Source organism: Aythya fuligula, chromosome 5 (genome assembly GCF_009819795.1).
Source record: "Aythya fuligula isolate bAytFul2 chromosome 5, bAytFul2.pri, whole genome shotgun sequence".
Lineage (NCBI taxonomy): Eukaryota > Metazoa > Chordata > Aves > Anseriformes > Anatidae > Aythya > Aythya fuligula.
Window position 1 is genome coordinate 62465196 of NC_045563.1, and position 13263 is coordinate 62478458.

The window sequence follows — 13263 nt, forward strand, 5'->3', positions numbered from 1 at the left end:
TATTGGAAAACCAAAAACAAAACAGACAAAACCAAAAACGAACAAACAAACAAAACTACAACTAACTGCACATATGCGTAACCAACCAAGGCTACCTCACAGGCTTGTCATTCCAAACCTTACTATTGCTTCCTTATTGCTGGTAGCATCACATTGTGTATTGAAAGATGGCAATGTCTTTGGAGCAAATTTTCACACTCTGGGCAATATAAGACCCATAAATAACAATTTATTGAATAAATCTCACTTCACTAGGTGTGACTTTCTGAAACTTGTATAATGTGCGAAATCATTTTTTGCTTGGAGACTTGTTAAACAGGCAGCCACAAAAACCCATTGCATCTCATTGTTTGAAGCCTAAACCTCATCACTTATTTCTAAGCTATTTTTTGGGTACATGCAGAAATCAAACCCTTGTAAAATCTTTTTAATTTCCTGCTCTGGTACTTTGGGCCCACAGACCGGACCTGTAAGATATTTCACTTTTTTTTTTTTTTTCCACATTACTGGTAAACTCCTTCAGTTTCAGCCATGATGCCCATAAACAAAATTCATGTCAGACAAGCCAAAGGTTCCAAGACAGACAGTTATTAGCTCAAAGCCAGAGTGTTTCATTTTAGACTTCATCCCCGTTTAAATCATGAAACCCTCTGCAAGTATTGAATTTAAATCCACTTCTTACTGTCGCTTTCTTGGGGCCTTTGTCAAAGGACTCATTATTAGTTTCTCTTTTACAGTACCTCCTAGATCCCCGTGCTGTATCAAGTATAACTATGCACGCACGCAGAGCAAGAAACATTCTCTGTCCTGGAGCATTTAGGATCCCAGACAGACCAAACAAAAGATAAGAAAGAAAAAAAAGAAAAAGAGGAGCTACATTTCCGGCATGCATCACACAGCAGGTCAGCGGGTTCAGAAGGAGAACTCGGGATTCCCAAGTCTTTATCCAGGGCCTTATCTACCACGTCAGATTATGTCATATTCTTTTTAGAGGAAACAAAACAACCTATATAATAAAGGCTGCATGTAGGTATAATAAAATAGATAATAAAGTACATGCATATAAACCTTTTTGTAAGACGGCTTCTGTCCCTTCTGACAGGAGCAGCCAGAAGACCTCATTAGCCTCAGCATCATCAACATGACTGTTTTAAAAGCCAAGCTGCTGCAAGTCTGTCAAAGTAGGTTTAATTGTTTCGTTTCTCTGAACAGTGCCCAGAAGCATTACATGATATTGGTGAGGCCAGCCTTCCCAGAGGAGCACTCCTGAGAATGACTGCTTTCTGTCCCCTCACAGCTGAGGCTGGCTCTTGCAGCAAGCCACCCCACAGCACCATGCCCACCATCAAGATCAAGGTTCAGGGTACTCTGCCAAACCGCAACACTGAAAGAAGCAACTGGGAACTGTGAAGCAGTGCAATGGTTGGCAGCAGCACAGTATAGCCTTCATTTCCTCTGTACCATTTCAGTGAGTTTCCACTCAAATCATTGTGCCGTTTGAAGGAACACAGAACTGTGTCATTCCGACTTAGAGTCGGACCTGTGGGTGCCACTAATTCTGCTACATGAACAGTAAAATAGGAACAGGCAAGATGATGTAATTAAGCATGCAGTAGAAAAACAGTCAGAAGGAGCACATCAACAGTATTTTCAAAAGCCACCTGCCCCAATATTCATGGTGTGACTCACATATCTTGCAAGGTACTGCAGAAACCCTGGACTAGCTGCACAATCCTCACCAGGAGTTTTTCTGAAATTAAGTTATCCCAAATGGTCATTCAAACTAAGGGTTACTGACAGGGGACGGGATGAAATAAAATGTTCCTGTTGTTCTAGACTACAAAAAAGACTGCTAAGGAAATAACTTTATAACCTGAGAAGGGTCTGCAGCTTTAAGAAATTCTCCCCTAAAGGTTGTAAAGCTTTTACTATGCAAAGTATTTTTGCTATTATATACACTGGCGGCCACTAAGTGCAGCTATTATTTCTGGCGGTCATTCAGAGAAGGTCAGGACTGATAAAGTGTTTAAGAGAGTTTGTTTGGGTAGATCCATCTGTGTTTTTCACCACCCATACTGTCTTTCGTGTCCTTTTAAAAGATGCTGGATATTTCTGAATCTAATAAATTATAGTCTTTACTTTGATTTGCTATCTTTCATTATTTGCCATGCTATAGAGCAAAGAATGTCTTCTTTGCAATGCCCACACTTACATATATAGATTACACAAGCATCTAAAATGATTCTTTGCTGCAGGGAAGGGGTGCAGCCTACATGGAGCTCCCATTTTCTTGGTAAAGGCCACATGGAGTCAAGAGCTGTCCCTCTCCCCCTTCACACCTTGGGGTCAAGTACATGCCTCAGAAGGGCCAAGGACGGAGGGGTGGGGAGTTGCAATCACAGGGCAGAGAAATAAGAGGTACGTTGAGAGGGTGTAGCAAGGAGCGCAACAAAGGGTTTCAGAAAGTAAATGTTTTCAGGTTCTGTGAGCACCAGGAAACATAGCCTAACCAGCTGGGAAGGACCGTGTTAGCATTCTTAACAGTCACAGTGCATGAGTTTGGTAGTGCAGGATTTCAAAGCTAGCCCCATTACAAACTCTCTGTACTGCATGGAGCAAACCCAACAAACTCTCAGCACCCTGATGGGTGGCAGTATGGCCAAAGGTGAAGCACCTCAGTGATGATCTCTGCTACTGTTCATGAGTACTTTGTTCCAAAACAGAAATGAAATATTGTTAGGACTATATTACTTCAAAATGTTGTGCAAACATTTGTTGACTATGAAGCAGATAAGTACTGGTATCACGATTTTACAGACAGGGAGCTGAAACAGAACAAGCAGCTCATAGCTTGTGACAGGTAGAGAACGTGTTCCCCATTTGATGTAAATAACTTCCACTGACTTGAAATTTTTTTAAATCCTGCAGTTAGAGAATCTTCACATCTGACAGTCATTCTAGACATTTCTTTAAGCTTTTTGTTCAAGATAGCAGTGCCCTAACAGCATGAGGTTCAGGTTCCTTTGTCACTTACCTGAGCTTGTCTGCTACAAAAATCACACGCCGCTCCAACAGGAGAGAAGCAAAGATCCTGATGATCTGACGAACACTGAGGCACTTGAAAAGACATTCAAAGTCCACGTGCTCCAGACGAGAGTCCATTGGCCGCCGCAGCTCAATGACCTGAACACATTTAACAAACATCAGTCAGTGTCACTAGCCAGGGCTGGCAGCACCAGAGGCACCCGGCATCCTGGCCCAGGCTTGTCTGTTGAGTGGGCACGGAGAACAGTGCCCATCCTTTGGAAACAGAGGCTGGTGGCACAGAACTCCAGAGAAATGCTGTATTACACAACGCACTATCAAGTAATTTTCTTCCCAGAATCCAGATGTGTGCACTAAATCTGCTATCGTTTGCTGGGGATGCATAACTCTGCCTTCTAAACATCCTGTCAGAGATGTAAAGCTTGGCTGAGTCAACAGTAGGAAGCAAGCAGCAAACTGGAAACACTGGAACTGGAAGCTTGCAGGGTTAAAACAGCCAAGGTAAATTTGGTATCAACAGAGCTAGCAGTTCAAATTCACATCTAGATGGAAGTCAAGGACTGAACTTAAGTGTAGTGCAAAATTTAATAACATTTTACTTCATTTTCACTCCTTTATGACACATAAGTCACTAGCTAGTGTTTATAGCCTTTTTTTGTCACAAACATATGTACATATATATATATATATACTTAACTGGGGAGTCAGGACAAGGTCTTAGATGGTGACTTGTGACATCCCTTTAAAGTCTAATTTTCATACTTCATCCATGACCTCGGGCCCTCTCCTTCCTTTTCTCAAATGCCTTTTGCTTGATTCGATTATTATATCTTCCTTTATTATATCTCTGCAATTGACATGCTCAGATGTGGAGCTTGAAGACAGAGGACAGAAAAAAGAAGACAGAAAAATAACATGAAGAAGAGAATAAGAGAAGAAGAAAAATATGAAGTGCAAGACAGCAAATGATGAACTACGGAGGAATTTGAGGAAACAGAAGGGAAAGGGGAAAAGTTGGCCAACTTAAAGCTGTGCTGAAATCTCTGTAGACATATTAGCAGGAACATATATACATCTCCTTCCCACATGTCCAAAAATCACTGTCACTTTACTGCTTTAAACCACTTCTGTGTTTTCCTGCACATGACACCACATTCCACTAGCACAGAGTATTGCTTGAGTAGCGATAAACTTGAGTAGCCCTTACAAAATTCCTCACAAACACACTGTTTTAAGGATATGATCAGCAGCAAGACCACAGGACACTGAAACTAAACCAGTTCATACCTATTAAGTTGCAAAACTGTTAGTGAACTAATGACATAGGACTCTAAAAAGTCATTCTTAGAACAGTATTTGTGTACTGTTAATTGATTTTTTAAAGAAATACATAAACATTAGAGTGACAGTATTACATACCCATCGGTGTGCTGCTGCCCCAGACAACAGCAAGAATCAAACCGTGGAATGGTGACGTACCATTGATACCTCTTAGGGAAATGTTGCCTGCTTACCCTTTCTCACATTCAATAAAGGTGTCCACTTCAATTCCTTAGCATTGGCTTTGGAAGCTCAGGTCATATTTACGTGCCAAATCATGAGGAGTTAGTTTTGCTGCAAAACTTCCAACACTAAAATCTTGCTGGGAGTAGGATGCAATGCAAGTTACGGCAGCTCTTACAAATGCCATGGATGTTTTCTGTTGCTTGGCAAAGCCTTCTGCTTCAGTCTGCTCTTTACAAAGAAACATACTGTCTACTTCCCAATTAATCATCATATTTGTTTAGGCCAGAGGAGCCACAATGGAAGGACAAGATTCTGTTCCTAATTAAACCAATGTATTCTATTTAAATAGCAAGTTTGTACTAGCATAACAGAGAGCAAAGCTCAGCCAGAAAAAAGAGTTGTTTGTTTGTTTGGAATCATCTCAATATTTTTCTCTGGGAGAGTTCAAATGCTTGAGCTGAGGATAGAGAAACTGCAGATCCATGGTTCCCAGATACATTCACATCAGAAAAGCACTGTCAGATCTTACCACTGTTACACCAATCAGCCTTTCAATTTCCCTTTGCTTCTCCAGGAGAAAATGCATGTGACTTAAAAATTCCCTGCAAGTCACTGTTACACGGCACCCTTTACATTTCATCCCAAGTGACTTCCCAGGTCCACTCCACTGGCATTACACTTGGAGAAAATATGGTTCAATGTAAAAATAGAAATAGTGCTGTAGAACTAACCCTAGGGGTTGTAAAATAACCCTAAAAGGTTTATTTTTTCCCAGCTTTCACTAAGTGGGCCAAATTCTATTCTTATCTCCAGTAATATAATTGCTCTATACAGTTGCCCATCTTCATGGAGCTGCTGCATCCTAACATCAGGACATGCAGAGTTCAGAATTTGTCATGCCAAATGGCTAGTAAGCCTCAAGCTACAAAAAACTAAAACTTTAAGTTACCAACACTGTCATTTCTAGTAAGGCCTATGTTTTCTAATGGTAGGTTTCTAGCTACTTGAGTCAGTAAAAAAATGAAATTATTACATGTGTGCACATACACACAGAAACTTTAAATGGCCTGCTTTTCCAAATATAGAATATTGATTTGAGGCCGAGGTAAAAGGAATTTATTTCCAAGAAGATTCATTTCCAAACTTACACATATGCTAGCTTGTTATCACTGTGATAAAGCCCAAGAATGCTGTAGTTCTGTTAGATGCACTAGGCCAGGCATACTAGAACTTTTTTTTTTTTTTTACACACAACTTATTAAAAAATACAAATAACAAATACATAACGATAAATTGGTTTATAATCATCAGCTGGCATAAACTTTAATGTATTAACACTGGTGCAGCTCCTGCACTTCTCTTTTTAAGGAATACCATCCCACGTGACTTGCAGTATTCTGTGCCTCTCCTCCTGTTTTAATTTTGCTGTTTGTTATTGGAGTGATGGGAGGAAAGGCTTTGGTTCTTAATGTTTGCTGTTGCTTTTTACCTCATTTCCAGCTCCAGGTAGAAAGGTTTTGACTTTGATTGTCTTTCCAGGTGCAGGAAAAGGAGATTCCATCAGACTCCTCATAAATGGATAAACCAAGGCAGCAGAAATGCCCCTTCTCCTTTCAACCTCATCCAGGATCTAATCCATTGGTAAGACATAAGAGAGAAAAGAGACAGAACATGTCAGCACCACATACATTTTTAAAACAACTTCTGACCCATATGTGCCTAAACACATGGCAGATCTAAGTTTAATTCTAATTTCCATACATTTCTTTGCTATCATTAAACTTGATCCTACTATAATGATCCATCCTCTAGTTACAAAATGAAGCCCTTTGTGAATGCAGTTGAAAAGAGACAAGGAAGAAATAACAAACCTGGAAAGCTGAAAGAAGACATGGCAAAGATGGATCGATGTTGTTGGGATTTGGCCCAAACAACAGGGTCAGCTGAAGAACAGAAAGATCAAGACAAACCCCATGATCACAGGCCAGGTGAGCATAAAATTGCAGTTGTAAACCTGATATTTGCATTAAGGAAGGCATCTTTTCCATTGCAACTCATTGGGCAGGAAAAAGCCAGACCAGCAAGAAAAGCAGACCTGCCACACTATGATGCCAGCAGGGCTCCACCAGGAGAGCCTTGGAATAGGCCTGGCCGTGGTGACAGTCACTTTGCAGTCTGTGCCAAGCTGAAGACAGCTGTGAGCAGCCTCATGAAGCAGCGTGCCCAGCTGTTTACACTGGGTGCCTGCACGAAGGTCATTTGCTGTTTGACATGACACAGAGCAGGCAATCTAGTTTTGAAAGAAGCAGATGGAACTTCTTACAGATAGAGAGGACTATTATTTTCTTCTCTCTTTGGTGACACAGGCCGACATAAATTACATCACAGCTAAGTTTTCCCACATTAGACAGACCATATAGATGATAAACCTAAAGAAGATGAGAAAGCAAGCTTCAAAGCAGTTAGTGGTTTGACCTGAAAGAGTGATCTTTTAACCACCACTCAAGAGCAAAAGGCCATACAAGCATTAGTGGGTCTAAGCCATGCATTTTCCCGTGTTTCTCTTGGAAATGCTTTTTCACTGAAACAGAACATTAAAACATACTTAAGTGCAAGTTGGTGACTTCCAGAGGTAGCTGATGACATGAAATGCCAGCACTAGTGCATAGTTTCTCCTCCTTCTTTGCAGCATACTAAAGGCCTAACTCTAAAGCAAAGTTGCAGACAAAAATGTTTCATCCAAAACCTTCCCAAATGCATTGTTTGGAGCATGTGTTTAAGACCCATGCTAAATCCAGTCCGAATCTGGAGTCAGCGCTGGGCACTGCCAAACAACCTGCTCTCACTCTAGCACCTACCTGTACAGCCTGGAGGTGACCAGCCCTTTGCAGGACAGAATGGCTGTGTCTGGACTGCAGTGGGGATTAGGTCTTTTTGTGGCCCAGCCCCTCCCTGAACCCATAAATTGAAAAAGAGTGTAGGTGTATTACAACCTCATTCAGGGCTTCATATGTAATTCAGCGGGAGCCTTCCTTCCCGTACAAAGATCAAGACTTTGAGGGCAATTTCATCAGGGTCTGCTTGCCAGGATGCCTGGGATCAGCCCCTGATGAAACCAGTGAAATTACACTCACCAGTCAGCCTCTGGTTCACTTTGACTGGATGATCAGACACTTTTTTTCAGATTACAGATTTAACTGGGAAAGCAGATTACTTGCAGTTTTGGCTTGACCTTTCCTGTCTGCTGCAGACTTTATACCCCAACTGCAGAGATATTTGGTTGTAAGCAGGATACTTAAATTTTCATTTTTCATACCCTCTGCTTTTTTACCCTCTCCTAAAGTTTCCTTTGAAAATCAGTGCCCTACCAAAACTAGACAAAAAAAAACATAAAACCAAAGAGCCTCACAACCTCTCTGCATAGTTTCCAAGATTGTTATTTTTGTGAGCTGTGCTATCAACCCAGAACAATGCATTCCGTTTCGCTCACAGATATCTGTGTTTAGATACATATTATGTCTAAGGGTCACTGTTATAAACCCTTGGTTTCAGAGCTTTATGAAAGAAGTCAGAAGCAGAACTAATTAACTATTTCAACCCAATTGTTTTTCTTCACACAAGATTTGTGTTAAACTAAGTTTTATCTGGAAAGGCTTGAAACCAGCTTTGATGAAAGATAACATTCTGTATGATTACTAGATCATATGAACATTATAAATGCCATGATTTTTATTAACTTCAATGGTTTACATGTTTGTTTCAACTTTATTCATTTACAAATGTACAAGCAAAATTTGTGTTTAAGTTCTGTGAGGCTTCTTGTAACTGAAGTGAAAATCTCTGGCAAATTAAAACATTTCTGTGAATACTGTATAGAAATTTGAAAAGGGGGAAGCAACCATTTGACATTAGTCACATCATTATTCTCCACAGATCACCAGTGAATCCTATATGGTTCTCTGAGGTGCTCACTGGATTTTGCAGGACTCTGTCAGAGGACCAGAGGCCCTAAACTGGCAGCCAGAGAGACATTTGAAATGTTAATCAATTGACAATTGTTTTAATAGTTTAATAACCTTTTGTCTTACAAAAGAATAATGCTTGTGGCTTTGAAGCTGACTGGCAGTTAAGTGTTTCTATGGTTATTCAATCCCTATTTAGCTGCAATGCCTTGTTTATTGTCTCAAAACTCTTGAGTCAGAAATTTATTACCTAGGTAAATCACATAACCATATGATGCAACTTCGGATTCATTGATGTAGAAGCCAATTAAAAGATTATCCACACTTCCTTAGCCTCTTAGGATGAAAAATTAAAATAAAATAAAATAAAGTCACGTCTATGTTGTAAAGCATATAGACTTCACGGATCAAATTATCTTTTTTCTTAACCTCATTATTCCACAGGGTACTGGAGTAAAAGTGGTACTGGCCCATCATCCAAACTGTGGGTGCCAAGAATTACAGCTTAGCAGAGAATGGCTTCAGAAAACAATGGAAAATGCTCTAGTCATCCAGATCATACAGACACCCAGATGTTTTTTGAATCAAGTTCTGCCTCAGTCACAGAAGTAATAAGGCATTCTTTGATGAACCCAATAATAGGGATGGAATATCCAAAACAGCAACCATAAAATACAGTTATCTCCCATCGAAGGAAGAAATTCTTGTCTGGTTCATTGATGTGACTGTTTCACAGTAAACATTCAAAACAATATTGAAAAAAATCCTCTCACCTTGGAAAATAGGTCAAAGCACCCCAGCCGGCTGATGACACAATAAACTTCAGGTAGGCGTGGCCCTTTTCCACTTGGCTGATAACAGTAAAAAGGAGATTGAAATTACATATTAATTTGGAGCCATACGGAAATACACTTATCTCTCTATTTACACAATTGATCGCAATGTGACATCTTTTACTATCCATTTCTCCATCAAAATAGCTACTTTTGGAGAAGCATCATATTTCTTCCATAACACAGGAGGCTAAAAAGCATAAATATTGCTTACCTACTTTGGAAATCACAGCACATTGGAGCTGTATTCCAACATTGCGCTGACTTGCAGCCATGAAAGCACATTTAACTATGAGTGCAGCTCATGCCTACGCTATCGCTGTCCTCTACTCCTGCTGTGGCATGAGAAGTGAGGCCACCCTGGGGCCATGTGCTGGGAGATGAGAATTATAATGCTAGAAGTTATTGTGGCTTTAGTTCCCAACACACTCTGTGGTGTTCAGAGAGAGCTTAACTTACAGAAAGCAAGCTCACAGACCTAAACAAAGGCAAGTTGCATGAGCTAAATCATTAACTTGTTCAGATTCATGCAAGATAAATATAAAACCCATAAATAACTTAAACCGTGGCAAGTATAAATCAACGATGCATATCTCCTCCCTTCTAAAAGCTATCAAAATGGTTCTCTATAACCATCCTATTGAAGATATTTCCTAGAGAAGCAAATGGTTTAACTGGCATGACTGAAGTGTATTCTCTCAGCATACTGGAGCTGCAACCCTGCCTATGCTGCGGCAGAGAAAGGCCCAGCAACACTATGTGTGAAAGCAGGGTACAACCACTTGCTGAATTTTGCTGATTTACAAGAAAAGAGGTACAATTAGCTCAATACCAAGCACTATAGAAACCCATCCTCACTGGCAAAGTTCTCGGAGCAGAGAGCTGGGCTGCCTGTGTCCTGCATACGTACAATGAGCACAGATGGCTGACACATCCATGCACAGCAGCTTCCCACCTTATTATTAATTAACACTGTGATAAAGGATCTCGGAGTCACCATTTCCATCTGCTTCTGCCCACTTGTATATTTAGCCAAAGTGGCTGATCATCTCCTATGGATCCGCATAAAAGGCCAGTATATTTTTGTCTCATCCTTAGAGTCTGCTGATACAGTGATTAACTTTCCCCCACTGTGTTTGGCGTTTACACACCACGCACATGGCAATCAAGAGAAACTGAGGGTAGCTGTGCTTTTTGAATTGGAATACTGCAATCTAGGCTTGGACAGTCAGCAGGTGCCTAGCCTGTTACAATAGAGACCACGAAAAAATACCAGGGCTAAGTGAATACAGATGAGTCTATTTCTGGATCCAAACCTGCTCACCACACGTCATGTCTCTGAAAAAGCAGAACCCTTTTTTGTCCATATTAGGTATAAAACCCTTTCCAAAGGCACTGAGTGATTATATCAAGCATGTGGGATTTTGGTTAAAATCATTGTGTCAAATCTGCAGGAATGCCGAAGCCATGCCAGGAGTCTTGGATAGCTCCCAACCAAGAGCTGTCTCACTGAGTGCCAGTAAAAACATCACATTCCTGGGTCATCTATGAGACCAGAAACAATAACTGCTCAGTGCTTACTCAAAGATTCTGCTTTATGAAATAGCATTGTTTTCAAATGTTTTAAAAGCTCCATGTCTCAGAGCTAGGACTCTTCTTCCTCCCACTCATCATATAGGACATCCTTTTCTGCTGTTTCAGAGACTTTTCCTTGCAAACAGCACAGCTTCCCGAGTGCATATGTATCAACTGTAAGAGACAGCAAGTAAAAGCCTCAGGCAGAGCTATTCTGAGAAGCAGGATTTCTCAAATCTCTAACTCTGGCAACTCTTCACATAGCCTCCCCCCTCAGCCATTAGTTTACACCGCAAAGACAGATCTAAAACACCTGTTCATTGTGCTGTAGATTGTTTCTTTCCCAGAAAAAAATAAATAAATAAATAAAATAATAGTTGTATCAGGTAAAGCACTAATCTTAACTTTGCTGTCCACACACCTCCTTTCTCTGCCTGGACTCACTTCCCTTCGCTAGCAGAGACTTAGTAGAGGCTGCATCCAGCAACCATGCTGATTTAACCTCTCCCCTTCTCAGAAGAGAGTGCTTCCAGCTTGCAGGCTGTGCTCTGCAAGGTAGCTACAGCCTTGCAGTCACGTCCTCCACTGCTCACTCTTCCATGCAATCAGTCGGCCCAGTTCAGGAAAGATGCGTGCTAAAGGAGCGCAAGCTGAAAGGCATCAGACTGACTCTGCCTTCATATACTGCCTTCCCCCTAAAAGAAGAGGGATGGAGGGAATGGTGTTTTGGTTTTGATTTGGTTTTGATTTGTTTTCAGGGAGCCCAGGATATTTTAAGCCTTAGCCCATCACAAATGAAAACACTCATGAGTTTTGTTGATAACAGGAGACAGATTCCCAAGAGCATGAACATAAACTGACAAGAACTTGGCTATGAGATGGAAGAGCTGAGATTTGAATCAGGGCTGATCCACAAGTGGCCCACACCAGTCTTGTTACAGTGAGTTTAATCTGAAGTTTGCTGAAAAAAAGCCCCCTCCAGAACCTGCTTTTTCCTCTGCCTTTGGTAGGAGAAACAGAAGACCTTTTTTCCCTACAAACACGCCTGTCACTTTTCTCTTTCAAAGCACACCTCTATGCCCAGGTGCTTGAAATCCAGGGGAGACCTTCAGAGATGTTGCTATTCTCAGTAAAATGGGATAGTAGCAAGATCTAATATCTCTAGTATATCAGTCGATTTCCTTTTATATGAAAGCGCTCACTTCTCATATCCAGTGACCAGGAAAGATGTTAACACGATTGCCTTGGAGGTAGCAAAATGTAACTGGAAAAAACTCCATGCTATCTATGAAAGTGCAGATTGTTTGCAGTGGTACAATAGGTCACATTCCATGAAACAAGATAATATAAATACATTTTAAAGGGATACTGCACAGGATTTGTTATACAAACAGAACATAATTGTCATTGTATCCCTTGAGGTATTTTGGCAGGGTTTTAGACCCTGCTCCCAGAAGAGTCTGGAAGAATCTGGAATCCAAAGGTGAAAGAGGGAAAGTGGAGCTGTTTGTTCATATCACAACATGCTGAAGAAGAACAAGGCTGACAAAAAGTTCAGTAACAAACAATTGTTTTGTAAACAAAGGCATCAGGACACCGAACTCTGCAAAGAGACAGTAATAGTAAGCTGGACCTCACAGGGTTGGACAGTTCGGTCCATCTGACCATGGAGCCTATTGCCAATGACTGCCAAGTGCTCTAGAAGGTGTGAGAAACCTCTAGCTGAACATTATGAGTGCTCCTCTCCAGGGAAAATTCTCTACGGAGTTCTCCTTGCAACAGTTGGCTTACCTTGAAGCAGAGTGGCTTATAATGAATTCAGGATTTTCATACAGTTCTGTATTGTGCAGTATGGCCCCATCTTTCTCCTATGTAATGTTTGCTGAAAACTTCTTATAGTTCCCAAATTATGGTTAGTGTATTTGACAGAAGTTGTGGGTTGGGAATCAGACTGCTCAGAGGAGATACTGTGTACTCCTGGGCATTAGAGCCACCCTGACTGCACCTTTCAGAAGTTGCTCAGGGAACTGCACAGACAAACACAAAAATATGCTTTAAAGCCCAAGCCTCTGGCATATAAACGGTATCTGCAGAATTCACCTGCTCCTTGTTGCCTGGGGAAATTCTGTATTTGCATAGAGAAAAAAAAAGAAAGTATGAACATGGCTTTAAATACAAGTATCTCACTGAGGTACACCTCCATGAGACTGTTCCACCCGTGCACTGACATTTGCAGGGGACAAGAAATCGCTTCTCTGTGAGCGCAACTGAGCACTGTGGGGAAGGCATTTGAGGTAACAACTCCAGCTCCTCTGTTTCTCCCAGCAAGGCAGAGAGATTCT

At 41.0% G+C, this 13263-nt stretch overlaps 1 protein-coding gene across 4 annotated transcripts in view; it reads right to left on the reverse strand.

Moving 5' to 3' along the window:
• Positions 1–13263, reverse strand: part of DENND2B (DENN domain containing 2B) — a 160397-nt gene that overhangs the window by 18780 nt on the left and 128354 nt on the right. For all 4 annotated transcript variants that reach the window (XM_032188240.1, XM_032188241.1, XM_032188243.1 and 1 more), the window contains 3 exons: positions 9287–9364; positions 6041–6181; positions 3035–3183 (listed from right to left, as the gene is read on the reverse strand). In XM_032188240.1, the coding sequence (XP_032044131.1) occupies positions 3035–3183; positions 6041–6181; positions 9287–9364 (368 nt within the window). The remainder of the gene's footprint in view (positions 1–3034; positions 3184–6040; positions 6182–9286; positions 9365–13263) is intronic.